At 36.7% G+C, this 18,838-nt stretch overlaps 1 protein-coding gene across 1 annotated transcript; it reads right to left on the bottom strand.

Annotated features, from left to right (window-relative positions):
- Window positions 1-4,874: 4,874 nt before the first annotated feature.
- LOC134475071 (zinc finger protein 709-like) lies at window positions 4,875-18,742 on the bottom strand. Its single transcript, XM_063244447.1, has 4 exons — window positions 18,620-18,742; window positions 8,920-9,046; window positions 8,656-8,716; window positions 4,875-7,174 (listed from the first exon to the last, which is right to left on the bottom strand). Exons 1-4 carry the CDS (start codon window positions 18,620-18,622, stop codon window positions 5,683-5,685), a joined length of 1,683 nt encoding a protein of 560 aa, XP_063100517.1. The 5' UTR covers window positions 18,623-18,742; the 3' UTR covers window positions 4,875-5,682.
- Window positions 18,743-18,838: the final 96 nt, after the last annotated feature.

The raw sequence follows: 18,838 nt of genomic DNA, 5'->3' as shown, positions 1-18,838 counted from the left end.
GTTCCTAGAAGCAAATATTACTCTAGTACCAAAACCAGAGGAGGACCCAACTGAAAAAGAGAACTAAAGACCAATCTCCCTAATGAAGAAGGATGCAAAAATCCTCAATAAAATTTTGGCAAATAGGATGCAGCAAATAAGAAGATCATATATCACAATGAAGGGGGATTCATGCCAGGAATGCAGAGATTGTTTAATATATGTAAATGAATAAATGTAATACACCATATCAATAGAGAGAAAAGTTATAATCACATGATCATTACTATAGATGCAGAAAAAGCTTTTGATAAGGTCCAACATTCATTTATGATAAGAACCTTGCAGAAAATTGGAATAGATGGTCCTTACCGCAATATAATTAAGTCCAGCAATGACAAAACAATAGCCAGTGCCATACTAAATGGTCAAAAACTGAAGGCCTTTACTTTAAAATCAGGCACAAGACAAGGATGTCCCTTATCACAGCTCCTATTTAATATACTACTGGAAATACTGGGCAGAGCAATTAGACAAGAGAGAGAAATAAAAGGCTTAAAGATAGGAAAAGAAGAAGTTAAATTATCATTATTTGCAGATGACATACTTTATATAGAAGATCCCCAAAGCTCCATTGAAAGACTCCTAGATATAATAAATTCAGTAATGTAGCTGGATAGAATCAATACTCAAAAATCAATAGCATTCCTATGCACTAACAACAAAGTCACAGAGACAGAAATAAGAGAGGCCACACCCTTCGCACTAGCAACCAAAAAAATGAAATATTTAGGAATTACTCTCACAAAAGAAGTGAAAGATCTATACAGGGAAAATTATAACACACTGAAAAATGAAATTGAAGATGATCTCAGAAAATGGAAAGACATCCCTTGCCCATGGATAGGAAGAATAAATATTGTGATAATGGCCATTCTCCCAAAACTTTTATACAGATGCAATGCAATCCCGATAAAAATACCATCAACATACCTCAAAGAACTTGAGAAATCACCCCTAAAATTCATTTGGAATGAGAAGAAACCTACAATAGAAAGGACAATTAGAAGCAGCAAAAGCAAGGCAGGAGGTACCACAATCCCTGACTTGAAGTTATACTACGAAGCAACTGTAGTACAATCAACATGGTATTGGAATTGAAACAGAGCCGAAGATCAGTGGAATAGATGAGAAGATACAACCACCACTACAAACTAACACTTATCTTTGATAAATGGGCCAAACATGTTCACTGGAAAAATGACTTTCTGTTTAATAAATGGTGGTGAAAAACTGGCTCTCCATATGCCTAAAACTAAAACTAGATCCATGCCTATCACAATGTACTAAAATAAAATCTAAATGGATCAAAGATCTAAATATTAAAACAGAAACACTAAATCTATTGGAAGACAAATTGGGTAAAAACCTTGAAGACATAGGAGTAGGTAGAGAATTGATGAACAGGACTCAAACCGTATGGGAAATGCTTCCCAGAATCAATAATTGGGATCACCTCTTATAAAAAAGTTTCTGCACATCAAAAGAAATCTCCAGTATAGTGAAAAGAAAACCCACAAACTGGGAAAAAGTCTTAGTGAACTGCCCCTCAGACAGAGGACTTCTGTCTATAACATATAAAGCATTTTAAAAATTGAGACCACTAAAATTCAAAGACCCAATCCAAAAATGAGCATCTGAGATGAATAAACAATTTTGAGATGAAGAAATACAAATGACAAATAAATACATGAAAAACTGTTCACCATCAATGGTCACTAGAGAAATGCAAATTAGAACCACACTGAGATTTCATCTCACTCTTGAAAGAATGGTCAAGATCAAGAAAACCACCAACAACAAATATTGGAGATGCTGTTGGGTAAAAGGAACTCTTCTGCACTGTTTGTGGAAGTGTAGACTGGTGCAACCATTGTGGAGATCAGTCTGGAGATTTCTCAGAAAGCTGGGACTGGAAGCACCTTTTGACCCAGCTATTCTACTTCTAGGCATATTCACAGAAGAACTGAAAGCATCATTCCACAGTGATATATGTGCACCCATTTTTATAGCAGCACAGTTTGTAATAGCCAGATCTTGGAAACAACCTAAGTGTCCATCAACTGAGGAATGGATAAAAAAGTTATGGTGTTTTTATACAATGGGGTATTACTCAGCTATAAAGAATGATCACATTGACATATAAATAAATAGATGCAGACTGAGACCATACTCATAAGTGAAATAAATCAAACTCACATGTATAAATACTGAATATATTCCCTAGTATAAGAAATGATAATACATACAAGTATGTGGTAATCATGATACCCAATCATATTGGTTTGATTCCATATAATGCTTTCACTCATTATGTGCAATGGTTTTACCCTGGGTTTTTTGATTTTAGTATCGGTGATAGTACGAATAGCTATTCTGAAGAAAATAACACATCATAAAAGCAAGTGCTGATTTAATATCATCTTCTTTGGAACTCCCATCAAGCTGTTGTACATGTTACCACTGGTTTTGACATGTTGTATCTTAATATATTTTACTGTATGTGATAGTATAAATAAAAGTTTTCACAGGCAAAGAGATAATATAGAAATCATTGTTCTTTCTGTTAACTGGCTCTAAATACCCTGTAATTCTTTCATTCTCTTGAATGGCTTCACACTGTCTAGATATGATTGATTCTATAGTATACGAAGTTATATTCAATTCAAGGAAAGACACACTATGGTGACTAATATTATGTTAGATTATGTGTTGGTGAAACAAAATGCTTTAATTGTGCAGTTCTGACCTGTGTTGTTCTATTACAATGTCTCTTTTATCTCAATCTCCACCCTTTAAAAAAATTATTCTATTTTTTCTTATTTTTTTCAATTAGAAAACTAAATTTAAAAATAGTGGGATATATTATAGTAACTTTTTTGTTTTCCTATTAACCTGATTTTAATCCCAGTATTGCTCTCCCCATCTTGTTCTGCCTGATTTTACTATATTCTATTTTGTTTGATAGTATGAAGTTTGAGGTTATAGGCAACCATTTTGTAGGCAATAAGATTTACTATGATGCCCATTATGGTTTGACTATTATGTCTTTTGAAATCCTGTAAGGTCTCCAGTGTAGATTTTATTGGTCTTGTTCTGTACTGTTTTGATCAATTCTATTATACCTGATGATATAGCAACTCTTTTTAAAAATAGCAAGAGGCACAATGATAACCATTTTTGATCACCTGATATTCTATTTTTGCATCAGGTACTATGCCCATCCTTATGTTCTAACAAACTCTGTTTTGTTAACTCACTTGAGCTTTTATAATCTTCAAAAAGAGTAATAAGAACTATAGGAGTAAAAAAAAGAACCCAAAAGTGTAATTGTTATTGTGAAGAAGAGAGGAAAGGAAGGTGGTCTAAGAGATATAAGTGCCTGTTTGAGTGTGTAGGAAGGAAAATCATATTACTGAGCTTTGTTGGTTCATTGAGTGCAACTGTCTGGAATCTCGCTGTAGGAATGTTCACTTTATATGCTTTAATTTTATAATTTGGACAACTGTTTCTAATTAGACAATATGTAACCTATTAACTAGTGATTTCTTACTGTATTTTTTCTTGAAATTCTGGATGATTTGTATCCTTTTACTGCTTTCTTTTTTATGTTCTTTTTTTCTCTATAAATAAAAAAATTAAACCTGGAATTTATATCTTTTATTTATTTTTTGGTACTAGGGATCACACTGATTACCTAACACTTGCCAGGCAGGGGCTTAAGCCACTGAGCTAAATCCCCAGCCCCCCAATATATATCTTTCACATTTATCATCTTCAGAGTAGTTGCCTCTACTCTTGGACTTGATACCAGCAAGCATACCAAATGTGAATAAAATCAGTCAAGGCCAAATAACATTCAAACACCAGCTTCCAATAAGATCAGTCATAGTAAGACAATGTAAGTAATACAGTGTTTCAGTTTTAGTGAATAGGAAATTAAGGACAGTTACCATTATGGTATAACCTGCTATTTTTGGGTTACCTCTCTGTGCCCTCAAATCTAATATGAGTAGACAGACCAGAACAAAATATAATCAAACTAAACAGAGCAACAAGAATACTGTAGCTTTTAAATCCTGATACACTTTTAACAATGTCCTTTGCCTTCTTTTTTTAGGCAATTCCTCACCTTTCTCCTTCTCAGGATACTATTATTCACTGTTCAGAGTGATATTAGTTTAGTCTCTTATGTTCAGTTTCAGCATACATAAAAATAAAGACATCTACTACAAAGAGAATGAGACACATTATGGTAATCATTATCATCTTCCCCAAAATCAGTCTTGAAGATCAAAAAAGCCTGCATCATCCTGTAATTATTTGATTAGTTCTATAATGTTCAGTATATATTCAATGCTTGTGAAGATGGGAACAACTATTTGGAAGAAAACTAGAGACAGTAAGATAGACAATGAACATCTCAGGGGACTTGCTTTGAAACCTGTGTTTCCTTAACTTGTTTCCTTATGCACTGTTTTGTTTTGTTTTGTTATGTTTAATCTTACCGTCTTTAAGATAAAAAACAAGTTTGTAGAACATATAAGCATGTTAACAAGTTTTTGTTGGATTAATGAGTTAAATTGTTCGCAGTGTCATTATTTGAATATCACTTTGTATGCTTTAATTTTGTAAGTTGAACAATTAACTCTAAGATGACAACATGTAATTAATCAACTAGTGATTTCTTATTGTTTATTTTTCAGAAATTCTGTATTATTTCTACACTTTTTGGTTTTTTTCTTTAAACAAAAATAATTCACCAAAAATGTGAAAATTAAGTTTTAAAGACAAAATGTTAAATACATAGACACTATACATACTTGAAAGTGAAAATCACATTTCAGTTTACCATGTTTATTTACAAGATGCCATGTTGAAGCACAAAGACACATTAAAAAACTAAAGAGGTATAAGTGATTAACTGAAAACCATACAAAATGTGTACTTGAGTAGAGCTCCACTTCAGATTTGTCATTTCTGGAAAATTTGTCAAGAAATATTGACATCAAACTTCTGTATTGATTATTTCTTCAGGTCTACTTGGAATTTTTAAAATAAACTTAGATCTAAACTGCCTGGAGTGCTGCTTTTTCTATGTATTTAACAACAAACATGGATTGCCGTATGTCTCACACTGTTAATACACATAGGATCCAGTGAGCTCTTTCAGATATGTAACAATGATCATGTGTGCTGAGAGTATTCCCATAACACATAGGATTTATCTCTTGTGTGAGTTTCTTCATGTATTTCACTTACAATTTGGATGCTGAAATTGTCTCCACTTGGTTACGTAGCCAGTGGTTCTTCCCAGTGTGAATTGTTTCATGTGTTTTGCAATGACTGTATGTGGTAAAAGCTTTGCCACATTGTTATATGCATAGGGTTTCTCCACCAGTGTGGAGTCATTGATGTATTTTACAAAATCCATGTGTGGTGAAAGCTTTCCCACATTCTTCACATAAACAGGGTTTCTCAACAGTGGAAATTTTTTCATGTATTGGACAATGAGCATTTCTGCTGAAACCTTTCCCACATTCCTTACATATATAAGTTTTCTGCCCAGTGTGAAGTTTTTCATGCATTATGCAATATGTAATTGTGGTAAAAAAATTCTCATGATGCTTATATACACTGGTTTTATCTTGAATATGAACTTTCATGTTGCTTACAATGTCCATGTTGGGTAAAAGCTTTCCCACATTGCTTACATATATAGGGTTTCTCTCCAGTGTGAATTCTTTCATGTTGCTTACAATGTCCAGGTCGGGTAAAAGCTTTCCCACATTGCTTACATACATAGGGTTTCTCTCCAGTGTGCATTCTTTCATGTTTCTTACAATCTCCCCGTGTGTTAAAAGCTTTCCCACATTGCTTACATACATATGGTTTCACTCCAGTGTGAATTATTTCATGTGCCTTACAATTTCCATGTGTGGTAAAAGCTTTCCCACATTGCTTACATACATATGGTTTCTCTCCAGTGTGAATTCTTTCATGTTGCTTACAAAGTTGATGTTGGGTAAAAGCTTTCCCACATTGCTTACATACATAGGGTTTCTCTCCAGTGTGAATTCTTTCATGTATTTTACAACTTGCCCGTGTGTTAAAAGCTTTCCCACATCGCTTACATACATATGGTTTCACTCCAGTGTGAATTCTTTCATGTTGCTTACAATGTCCATGTTGGGTAAAAGCTTTCCCACATTGCTTACATATATAGGGTTTCTCTCCAGTGTGAATTCTTTCATGTTGCTTACAATGTCCAGGTCGGGTAAAAGCTTTCCCACATTGCTTACATACATAGGGTTTCTCTCCAGTGTGCATTCTTTCATGTTTCTTACAATCTCCCCGTGTGTTAAAAGCTTTCCCACATTGCTTACATACATATGGTTTCACTCCAGTGTGAATTATTTCATGTGCCTTACAATTTCCATGTGTGGTAAAAGCTTTCCCACATTGCTTACATACATATGGTTTCTCTCCAGTGTGAATTCTTTCATGTTGCTTACAAAGTCGATGTTGGGTAAAAGCTTTCCCACATTGCTTACATACATAGGGTTTCTCTCCAGTGTGAATTCTTTCATGTATTTTACAACTTGCCCGTGTGTTAAAAGCTTTCCCACATCGCTTACATACATATGGTTTCACTCCAGTGTGAATTCTTTCATGTTGCTTACAATGTCCATGTTGGGTAAAAGCTTTCCCACATTGCATATATACATATGGTTTCTCACCAGTGTGAATTCTTTCATGTTTCTTAAAATATCCCCGTGTGCTAAAAGTCTTCCCACATTTCTTACATACATAGGGTTTCTCTCCAGTGTGAATTCTTTCATGTATTTTACAACTTGCCTGTGTGTTGAAAGCTTTCCCACATTGCTTACATACATAGGGTTTCTCTCCAGTGTGAACTATTTCATGTTGCTTATAATGTCCAGATTTGGTGAACCCTTTTCCACATTGCTGACATACATACGATTTCTCTCCACTGCAATATTTTTCATGGATCTGAATATTGTGGTGTGTTTCTGCTTCTTTCACATTCACATTACCTTCTGCAGTACAAGGGAATACTTCTTTACACTGATTCCAAGATGTATGTCCATAAGATTTACCTAGCTTGTCATTTCTGTAAAAAAAAAAAAAAAAAAAAAAAAAAAACCACATATCAGATTGATAACCATATTACTAAGTTTTTATTGGAGATGTGAACAAAACTGTTTGCAGTCTCGCTGTTTGAATCCCCACTTCATATGTTTCACTTTTGTATTTCATTAACTATTTTTATGAGCAGCATATGTAATCATTGTCTTTAGATTTCTTACTGTTTTTTTAAACTTTAAAAGTGGTATCATTTCTACTTATTTTGTTTTTTTTAGTCTTTTCTTACATTAAATAAAAAAAAGAAACATTCACAGTGAAATGGGTGTCAGTTTAATGACTGCATTAATGTCAATTTCTGTTTTTAATGCCTGCTAAGAAATTCTGACCGGGAAGTAACAGAATGCCCTTGTAAGACATGTTGAAAACAACCATTCCCAAAAGACTAGTACACATTTGGAAATCTTAAAATTTGGTACCTTTTGAAATGCAGAATCTTTATCTTCACTTTGGGCATGGGTACATATGTGTATCACATACAGATCATTCTGATATGTTTTCCCATCACAATCTCCCTTCTGTCCTTAACCTGTAGTTCCCTTTTCCATATGGTCAGTCTTACTTTTCTCCATTAACTCACTTTCATTTCATTCGACAATTTATATTTTGGTTTCTCAGCTAAAAGAAATCCTGTGACCTTTTAGGTTTTATAGCTGAGCTATTTCACCGAATTGATGGGAGAAAGAACCACCTGTTTCTTATGGCAAATGACATTATAATTATTTATTTTTTGACATTATATAACACATTTTTTTCTTTTCCATGCTGGGAATGAACAACAGCTATTAGCATAAAATCTATAGCTTTTAAAATATGTTTTAAGAGATTTTTGCTGACCATTAAGCTGTGAAGTTTGAACTTGAATTTGCCTTTCTGCAAAATCTGATTCCTAGTGTGCTGGATTTACAAGAATGCACAATCACAGAGAGTCTATTAACATTTTCCTTCTCCACAAATCCAGTGATAGATAGCTAAGCTTCTTCAAGGCCTGATCTATTATAACTTTATCTGCTTTGTAAATGAGTAAGTATGTACCAGTATTTTATGTGCATCTTGAATTTTTAAAAATATGTCCAGGACAAGTGTGAGGGGATCAATTTCTAGAGACAACTGCACACTGATATTCAGAATGAGTGCACTTAACATTCTACCAGCCTTCTAAGAATTTTAGTCAGAATGGCTGATGCTTTAGAGCATGGCTTGGAAACACAAGAACTCTGTTTTATTTCAAATTCTATTGCAATCTTAGCAATCTTTAGATAATGAATGTGTTGTATTCACATGTATATATGGGTAGAAAAACTGAAGGGAGAATGTCATAACTCCTTATACGTCTTCGGAGAATATTACTGACAATAAATTGAATGGTGCCTCATTTCTTTGGCGGTATTTTTCTGCTGACTCACTAATTACTCAGGAACATTCCTTCTCCTTATGAGTGTGAATTACCTTAAGTATCTCCAGTAAATTTTGCATTCTTTTTCAGGTTCCTGGATATCCCCAAGTCCTCCTGAATTGTAGACATAGAAATACCAGCACTCATTAGAATAATACACACAAATTAATAGATTTTGTTTAGAGTTATGATATAATATGTCCAGGTCTGAGTTATTTTTAAAAATATTTTCACATTGTGTTTAATGAAAGAAACAGCACTGATCAGCGACATACAACATTCTGACAGCATGAGTGACAAAAGTGTTTTGTCCTTACCTATTGCAGCCATGTTCCTAAAGGTTTCGCCCATCACATCTCTGTAGAGGTTCTTTTGGGATGGACTCAGCAAAGTCCACTCCTCATTGCTGAAGTTCACGACCACATCCTCAAAGGTCACCATCTCCTAAAGGATCACACATATATTTCTCACACGAAGGTTGAGAAACCAGGTTTGGGATATCTTAAATTCTCTCCTACAAATCTGAATCAAAAGCAAAGTGTGGTGGTATATATCTATAATGCCAGCACTCAAAAGGCTGAGGCAGGATGGTTTCAGTGAGTTCAGGGCAATTTTAGGCTCCATAGGGTGTTCAAATCCAGCTGATATACATATAGAAAGCTTGTCTCAATAAAACAAAACTAAACTAAACAAATACAACCAAACAAAACAGCTGAATGAAGACTGATTTCTTCAAATTTAAATCCATGTCTTGGTCATTAAGTTTGTGTATATACGCATTTTTGAAGACAGCAAATTTGATGATAGATTGCAGCTCACTGCTACTGTAACAGTGAAATAGGAGCACTGATTTTTGTGCTGAGTCACTGCAATATTCCCTGTGTACTGTCTGTAATGCAGAGCTCACAGTGAGAAGCCTCAGGACCAGCATCCACAAAGCACAGAGACAGATAAATATCCCATCAATCAACTGGGAGGCCAAGCAAGTACCTCCCTTCCCTGGTAAGTGGTGGCAATGTGGCAGACTGTGGCCCATCCAGGGGGCAAACCAGCAGCAGCTCCTGATGTTCATGCCATGCTGGAATTTAAGACACTTGGAAGGCAAGCAAGCACCACTTCTCCCTGGTAAGCAGTGGTGGTCTGGCAGAATGTGGCCCTTCCAGGGGAGAACCAGCAGCAGCTCCTGAGATCCATGCCATGCTGGAATTTAGGACACTTGGAAGGCAAGCAAGCACTACTTCTCCCTGGTAAGCGGTCGCGGTCTGGCAGAAGGCGGCCCTTCCAGGGGGAGAACCAGCAGCAGCTCCTGAGATCCACACCATGTGGGAACTTAGGATGCTGTGAAATCAAACAACCAGCCTGTCTCCCTACTAAGCAATAGTGAACCTACTGATGCACGGCCTAGTATCAAACATCCCACTTCCCTACCCCTCTTCTCCTGTCACCCCCCGTTAGCAAATGGGGACCAGAAATTTGAGTGTCTCCTGGGAAGCAGACCATAACAAATAAGGGGGACTTCTTTCTACTATCTCTTTGAAGGCAAATATTTTTATTACTGTTTTGCTCTATTCTGATTGATGGTATTGCTCTATTCAATATTCTGTTTTGGTAAGAACTATAATGTTCTGTATTTCATCTCATTCTGATGTATGTGTTTGAAAGAACAAATTTTATAAAGATAATAAAATATACTGTGATACCTATTACTGTTATCGAGGTAACCTGTTGTGAAGTTGTGTACCAATTTCACTGTATGATCTTAGTTGGCCTTATTCTGCCTTGTTCTGTTTTATTTTACCATTTTCAAAATTTAAAAAAAGAAAAAAAATCTCATCAATCACTTTGATAGGCTGCAGATAATGTCTCTTCAAATCTCATTTAGGCCAGTGAGTACTTTGTTCTTAATATACTTCAGCAGCATTTTGAAACATGAATTTTGTTTCATAGAACAAAACATAAATAACGTTCAATATGGTACACAAATAATACCTCAAATGTTAGTGGAAAATGCTGTTTTTAAAAAATAAGTATATAAAATGGAACCAGGCCCAACTGTAATTTATAGCTCACTGTTCCCAAGCGATCACTTTCAATTCAGATATAAGGAATATATCTTTTGAGGCTGGTGAAGGACTTCTTCCTTGAATTTGGGGCTATCTTAATTTACAGAGCTGTCTAAAGTAGAGAAACCCTGACTGAGACACCCCACAGACAAAGTGAAACTTGAAAAGAGACTGCATATGACACCTTTGGTTTCTTTTTAAAAATTATAGCCATAAAATATGGAAAAATTCCAACAATATTCAACACTTTCTGGGAAACAATGTGGATATATTCCATACAACAAAGAAAACACTTTCATAGTTGGGTATTTAGCTCAGTGGCATGAACGCCTGCCTGGAAAGCATAGGTCATGAGTTCGATCCTTGGTACAAAAAAAATCCACATTTTAACTTCATGACACTGGGGCATAATTAGAGATAATCTAAATTAGATCTCAAGTATGGAACACAAAATTCATGGGTTGACAAGGATGTGAAATACTGATTGTTGCCAGAGCTGCTGTTGATCACCTCCAGGAAGCAATCAGAACCCAACTTTAACTTTACACTTACTCTAAGAACTACCTGAATTTCAGTGAAGACCCTCTCTGTTGTATGTCCTGCTATTGGCTTCCTGGATTCTGTCAGTCACTTGCACATGCTTTCCACACTTCTCTGATCCATTCTCAGCAGGAAAACCTTCATGCCTAACTATTGATATCACTGCAAAATTTCTGTTTAGAGCTTCTCCTTTACACCACTTCGTAAATTCCATTGCAAAGCATTTCCATTTTTAAACTGTCTATGAACAACCAAGACACTAAATCACCTCTTAATTCAGAGATGACACCCCTATTCCTTTCCATTGAGAAGGATATCACGTGTATATGTGCATGCAAATGCCTGAATTTCAGCATTTTTTGATGAGAATTTAACAGGTAGCCCTTTCTGGAATTTGTCCTTCACAAATTTTTACCTTGTCCTTGATAACACTTTCATATTTGCTTCATTTTTCTCAGACTTCAAAACTCTATGGCTGTGCTCTATTCAGTGAGCAAGGGTGCCACCTAAATAATTAAGTATGTTCAGAAATTATTTTGCACTGTTCTGTATAATACACAGGAGTTCACTAGTGGTTTGGGAAGCCTTTCTCCACTGAGGCACACTACTACACATCTCTGAATTCTCAGGACCTTTGTGACTACCTGTCATGAGGATGGAAATATGAGAACATACTATAAATTGAGGAGATCAAAAAGCTCAAGTTTAAGTTGAGTCATTGTGGCTATGAGGCCCTGCATTACAGACATTAATAAACTCCGGACATTCTAGATTTGCTACTCTGAGGAAAGAGAGTATAGACCTAGCTCATTACTGCTCTACAAGCTACAAATCATCATAGTCAGGGTCTTCTCAAGATTCTTCCAATGCCTAAGATGGTGCAGTTTCCAGGCCAGCAGTGAATTTCAAAGATGATACTTGAGTCTGCTGCTGTAATAGTGAAGCCATGGTTCTGGGGACCCCAAACCAACCTTGCCAACAGCAAGAAGCAAAAGGGACAGTGAGTGACCCATGGCCAATGCTGGAGGACCTCAGGAGCTGAAGCTAACTAAATACCTGAGGCTCCAGACACAGGAATTACTTCTACATACTTGTAACTGGTTTCACCCAATCCACCCTATCTCTGGGCTCCCATCCACAACCTCACCATTCCATGGCTCCAGGATCTCTCAGGTTCTTTGCTAATCAGGCCACAGGACATCAAAAGTACTAAATGAGATCCAGCAAGCATTTTGCTACCAGTATCATACTCAGAAAAGGTAAATCATGCTGAGAAACCAGAAGATACAAAAGTCACAGCCAGCAATGGCCTGAAAATTGGACAGTTCATATAGCCTGCCCCTTCATCACTGATTGACTCCTGCTCTACAGCTCTCCTTCTGAGTCAAGAATAAACAGGGAAAGGAACCCCTCCCTGCAAGAGAGGATCTCAAATGATAGACTGTAGTGCAGAGACTTCTGGAGCTGCTGTTCTTCTACAGTGGTGATCTTGACCAGAGGAGTGTTTGTACTGAAGAGCTTTACCTCAGGCTTTTAATTTTCAAATCCATTTTATTTCAGTGAAAAAAGAACACATCAACTAAAATTAAATTTCAAAACATGTCAATCAGGGGGCAACACTGGTATATACACCACACACTGTAATCCCCAGATCATTCACCCATAGCACAAGACATCTGTAATCAATTATCCAAACAGTACTGTTACAGGCACCTGAGTTATTTAAATAGTATTGGCATAAGGCAGGGCTAGGTCCTCCAAGGAGTCCATGCCAGGAGAGGAGATACTGTGCAACTATGGGGAAGACTGACACCTCATGCTATGGGCCAAGTCTCAAGACAAATGATAAGCAAATTCATCCATATCCTAAAGACTGATATTCTAAATAGTCCCATAGCACTCTGAGGAGGTGAGGAGTCACCATTCAAAGAAAAGTATGCTTATCCTAAGGACTGACATTTTAAATATTTCCTATCATCCTGATGAACTCAGGAGTCACCCTCCCAAAACCCTAAGGGAAGTCACAGCTGCCTAAGAATGCCTGCTTTCTATGTGACTCCCTTTCCCCTTTTTTCCCAATTTAATCAACTTTACATGAACTTATAATCTTATTGGCTACCATAGCTCTGTCCCATCTTATGCCTGTCTGCATTGTGAGTTCCAATGTTTCCCCACCTTAAACTCATCTCACCACATGGTTTTACTCTATAATGGTCCCTAGAAGGACAGTGTTTGGCATCCCGCTCAGGACCCCTTCTCTCTCTCTCTCAGGTAGCTTTCTTTCTCACAATAAGTATATTGTGCTCTTAATTTCTGTTCTTCCTAAAATTCATTCTTTGACTTTAGAGAACACAAACTCATACCAAACCTATTAGACTGGGAGATTCATTACTCTATAGGAATATCATTATAAATTTTTCTCTTTCCTGAAGTCAGATAAATCAGTAGTAGTTTGTATTCTACAATGTTGATCTCACCTTTCCAGGGATGCTTGCACTGAAGGGCTTTATCCCTGACTTTAAGTGCTACTTTTGTTTTCTGAAAGTGAAATGATCTGTAATTTGGTTTGGGTATGGTAACAATGCTTTAAGGAAATCACTAAAAGTACTTCGTATGAAATAAAGCAAATAAAATGTTCTTAATGAAAATAGGGAAATATATCATTAAATTGAAAAAAATGATTATCACAGTTTTTCCACCTAGCACCAGCCAACATTTTCCACTTTCAAGTATGTGGGAAAACAAAAAATAAAAACAACTCAGAAAATAGCAATCCTATAAGGGACAGTATATCATTCACTGTAATTGCCATGTTATCTGCAGGTATTTCATAGACCACAAAAGAAACATTGAGCCTATTAAATATCAAGTATCCATTTTAATAAATGTGCCCACAGCACTGCATCATTGACAACTGTGATTTTTTTCTGTATGAGGGATTGAACTCATGACCTTGTGCTCTCCAGGCAGCTCCTTGTATACCTCAGCTCAATCCCCAGACCCAACAACTTTAGATACTAAATATGACTATTAACAATGTTTAATTTGCCATTGACATATTTAGTTATAAATTTTGTAAACCTACATTTTCACAAATGAAATTATTTTCTTTCCTTGTGGTTTAAATTACTTTTTTTTTTTTAGGTACCAGGGATCAAAGCTACAACCTAGCATTTTCCAGGCAGGCGTTTCTGCCTCCAGAGCTAAATCCCTGGCCTGTATTAATGAATATTTCAGTTTATTAATTCAAATAGAACTGTGATTTTAGCAAAGGATGTCAAGGTAGACAGAAATTGATATACAATCAGAGAGGAACTGGAACCTCAAATAGTCAATGCAAAATACTAAATACAACAATCACTGCTACAGGCACAGCTGAAGAAAGCCAGACCTCAAGGTGAAGATGCAGTGACTAGGTCTACATGCTCCTGAAGAGAAAATCAACAGCTAAAAATGTACTACAGTTACCACCACCCCCTCCAGGAAGTCCTGATAGGCATCAATTACCATACTCAATGACCAGAACAACTGGACTATTGTTCCCACAAAATGCCTTTGCTCTTTCCACATACCTTTTCTGGCTGACTTGTCCCTTGTTGAATAACATTAGTTAAGCAGCTATAAGTTATAGGTTGATTGTAGTCTGAGACCCACACTGTATCCACATTGTGACTTTCCTGTATAAATGACCCCTGACAATAGGTCTATGGCCAAAACACTTAAGACCATTCCTGATAATTCAGGGCTATTCTTCTCTCTTTTTTTCTAAGAAAATTTTTGAAATTCTTTTGGTTTATGATTTCATTTCTCAGTGTTGTGAGTCATTAAACTTGATGCATTTGATATCACACAGCGCAGGATTATATTTCTCTTATCTCAATTTAAATATGAAATGTCTGCTAAAGTCATTATTCCAAAGCCAGAATTTCAAGCTGCTTGTTTGACCTGAGTTTAAAATTTCAATGAGCTTTTAGAAATCCTCAGTCTAATGAACTGCAAGTGTACTGGAGGAAGGAGGTCACTGTTGTCCTGTAGCACAATAGGTGCCATTCCTAAGTATGTGTTTGTCACTGCCTCCTGGATGCCACTACATGACCTTCTTTCCTCTGCAGCATCATTCAATAATTCCCATCTTACATAAGTCAAATTTCACTCAGCTCTATTGTTTGTTTTCAATAGTCTTTCTGTCTAATTGGTTGTTATTTTGTTTTTTGTTTTTTTTTTTTAGTTTTTTGATTTAAAGACATAGTCTCACTTTGGAGTTCTGGCCAGCCTTGCACTCACTATGCAGGTTAGGCTGTCTTTGAATACAAGGCCATTCTCCTGTTGCAGCTTCTTCATTGCTGGGGAAAAGAGCTGGGCATTATAGCACATGGCATTTGTCTTTTTCTCTTCTCCTTTTCACAACTATTCTTTCACTTCGGGGGCACTGTCATTTAATCCTGTGGTTTGCTTGTGTCAGTAAGGTTTCTGCAGCTCAAAGTGATTTTGTGAACAACAATATAGGAAGCCAAGCAACCCAATTGAGAAATGTGGAATTTCATTAGCTGGGCTCAGCACCACTTGTATACAGAAACCCTAACCCCATTTCAGGATCTGAACAAGAGGCTCTGAACTGGAAAGTTACAGATGTTTTAAAGATAGAGTCACAAAAAGATCCTGTTGGAAATCATTTAGCTAGAATCTTAAAATAATTTTTGAATGACAGCTGTATTCTGCTTCTTTTGTTGAGCAGGATAATTTTTTTATTTGGGTACAGCTCATTTTGCTTTTCTCCTGGGACTTATACCCTGAGTGATTTTCCATTTTTCTGAGTGAAATACAGGGCAATAGTTAAATGCAAAGCTCAAGATGGCATCTATTAAGCCAACCTACAACACAGCTAAGTTACAAGTCTCAATATTTTTTAGGGTAAAAACACACATATCATTAATCCCATACTCAAGACGCTGAGATAGGAGTGCTGCTTTGAGGTTAGGGCAATTCTGTGCTCCATAAAGGGTTCAAATCTAGCTCATATACATAGAGAAAGCTTGTCTCAATAAAACAAAACTAAACTAAACAAATAAAACCAAACAAAACAGCTGAATGGAGACTGATTTCTTCAAATCTTAATTCCACATCTTGGGGATTTTTTTGTATATACACATTTTTGAGACAGCAAATTTAATGCTATATTGCAACTCACAGCTAATATAACAGACAAATAGGAGCACTGATTCTTATGCTGAGTCACTGCAAGAGTCCCTGTGCACTGTCTCTAAAGCAGAGCTCATATGAAAGCCTGCAGGACCAGCATCCATAAACACAGAGGCAGACAAATATCTCATCAATCACTTTGATGTACTAACAATGATACCTCTTCAAATCTCATTTAGGCAACTGAGTCCTTTGTTCTTAATATACTTAAGCAGATTTTGATATTTAAATTTGGATTCATAGAACAAAACATAAATAACATCAAATACGATACATAAATATTAACTCACATGTTCATGGAAAACTGCTGTATGTAAAAAATGTATAAACAATGAAACCAGGTACAAGTTTCAAATTATAGCTCAGTGTCACCAAGTGATCACCAAGTGATCACTCTCCATTCAGATATAAGAAATATATCTTGGGAGGGTGATGCCTGATAAATTCCTTGAGTTTTGGGCTAGCCTAAGTTACAGAGCTGTCTGAAATAGAGAAACCCTGACTGAGCCACCCCACAGACAATGTGAAACTTGAAAAGTGACTGCATATAACACCTTTGGTTTGCTTTAAAAATTATATCCATACAATATAGAAAAATTCCACAATATTCAACATTTTCTGAGGAACAATGTTGATATCATACATAGTATACAGGAAACAGTTTCAGACCTGTGTATTTAGCTCAGCAGCATGAACACCTACCTAGCAAGCTTGAGATCATGAGTTCGGTCCCTGTTAAAAAAAAAATTCAAATTCCACCTTCATGACACTGGGTCATAATTAGAGATAATCAAAACTAGATCTCAAGTGAAGAACACACAATTCATGGGTTGACAAGGATGTGGAATAGTGATTCTTACCAGAGCTGGTGTTATTCACCTCAAGGAAGAAATCATAAGCCAACTTTAACTTCATGCTTACCCTAAGAACTACCTGACTTTCAGGGAAGACCCTCTCTGTTGTATGTCCTGCTATTGGCACACTGTGTCCTGCTAGTCACTTCCACATCCTTTCCAAGCTTGTCTGATCCACCCTAAGCAGAAAACCATTCATGCCTTAACTACTGATATCCCTGCACAATTTCAATTTAGGGCATCTCTTTACATGAATTAGTAAAGTCCATTACAGAGCATTTCCATATTTAAACAATGTATATGATCAACCAAGCTATTAATTCACCTCTTAATTCAGATATGACACCCATATTCTTTTCCATTCAGAAGGATATCACGTGTATATATACATTTATGCAAATGACTAAATTTAGGCATTTTTCAAGGAGAATTTAACAGGCAGCCCTTTCTGGAATTTGTCCTTAGTGAACACACTTTTCCCTGCCCTTGGTGACACATTTATATCTGCTTCATTTTTCTCAAAATTTAAACCTCTATGGATGTTCTCCCAAACATCATCTATGAGCATATGTGTCACATCAAGTATGTTCAGAAATTCTTTGCATTGTTCTGTATAATACACAGTAGTTCATCCGGTGTTTGGGGAGCCTTCCTCCACTGAGGCACATCACTACACATCTTTGAATTCTCAGAACCTTTACCTCCACCTTTAATGAGCATGTAAATATGAGAACATAGTATAAATTTAGACGATCACAAAATACATAAATGTATAAGTTTAAGGAGAGCAGTTGTGGCTATGAGGTCCTGCAGCACAGACATTTATAAACTTCTGGCTTTCAGATCTGTTGCTGACAGGAATGAGAGCAGAGACCTAGCTTATTACAGCTGCACCCAGCTTGAAACCCCTTCGGAATCAGGGTCTCCTCATGCCCTCTCCTGTGTCCAGACTGTTGGAGGAGTAAGGGCAGCAGGCGATTTCAAAAATGACATTGTGGCCTGGTGGTATCACAGTGGCCACAGCTTTCTAGGGACTCAGAAATATCCTGACCCCAGTTAGAGGTAAAAGGGACACAGGATGACTCCCTGCTAGCACTAGAGCACCTCAGGGTCTGAGGCTAAGAACACAGGCTCTAGACAGCACAGCTACTTCTCACCACTGTTTTTTGTTTTTGTTTTTCTTTTTTTTTTTTTTTTTGGTCTTTTTCCTTTTTATCCGTACCAGGGATTAAACTCATGACTGCCTGCTTTCAAGGCAGGCGCTTATGTCGCTGAGCTAAACCCCCAATCCCTTCTCACCACTTCTAACTGGTCTCAACCGGATTCCACCCCATTTCACTGCTCCCATCCCATAACATCACCATTGCGTAATTTGGAGGTCTCCCAGGTTATTTCTAAGCAGTCCACGGAGAACAGAAGCAAAAAACAGTTGTCTAGCAAACATCCAGCCCTCCCTTTTTTGCCCTGGCCTTGCAATTGACGCCATGACACCGGAAGAGACCGCCTACCTTGGACTGCCTGATTGGACAGATCTTACAGCAGGCCTCTTCATCACTGATTGGCTCCTGCTCTCCTGTCTA

Source organism: Cavia porcellus, unplaced genomic scaffold (genome assembly GCF_034190915.1).
Source record: "Cavia porcellus strain 051 isolate PalLab524CR breed Dunkin Hartley unplaced genomic scaffold, mCavPor4.1 scaffold_53, whole genome shotgun sequence".
NCBI lineage: Eukaryota > Metazoa > Chordata > Mammalia > Rodentia > Caviidae > Cavia > Cavia porcellus.
Note: the sequence above shows the minus strand (reverse complement) of the source record. Positions and strands in the feature narration are given on the sequence as shown.

Coding starts and splice junctions, on each gene's coding strand:
- LOC134475071 (XM_063244447.1), bottom strand. Junction 8,717..8,919: donor TAGGAACATGGCTGCAATAG/GTAAGGACAAAA, acceptor TCTACAATTCAG/GAGGACTTGGGGATATCCAG. Junction 7,175..8,655: donor ATTTACTGGAGATACTTAAG/GTAATTCACACT, acceptor TTTTTTTTACAG/AAATGACAAGCTAGGTAAAT.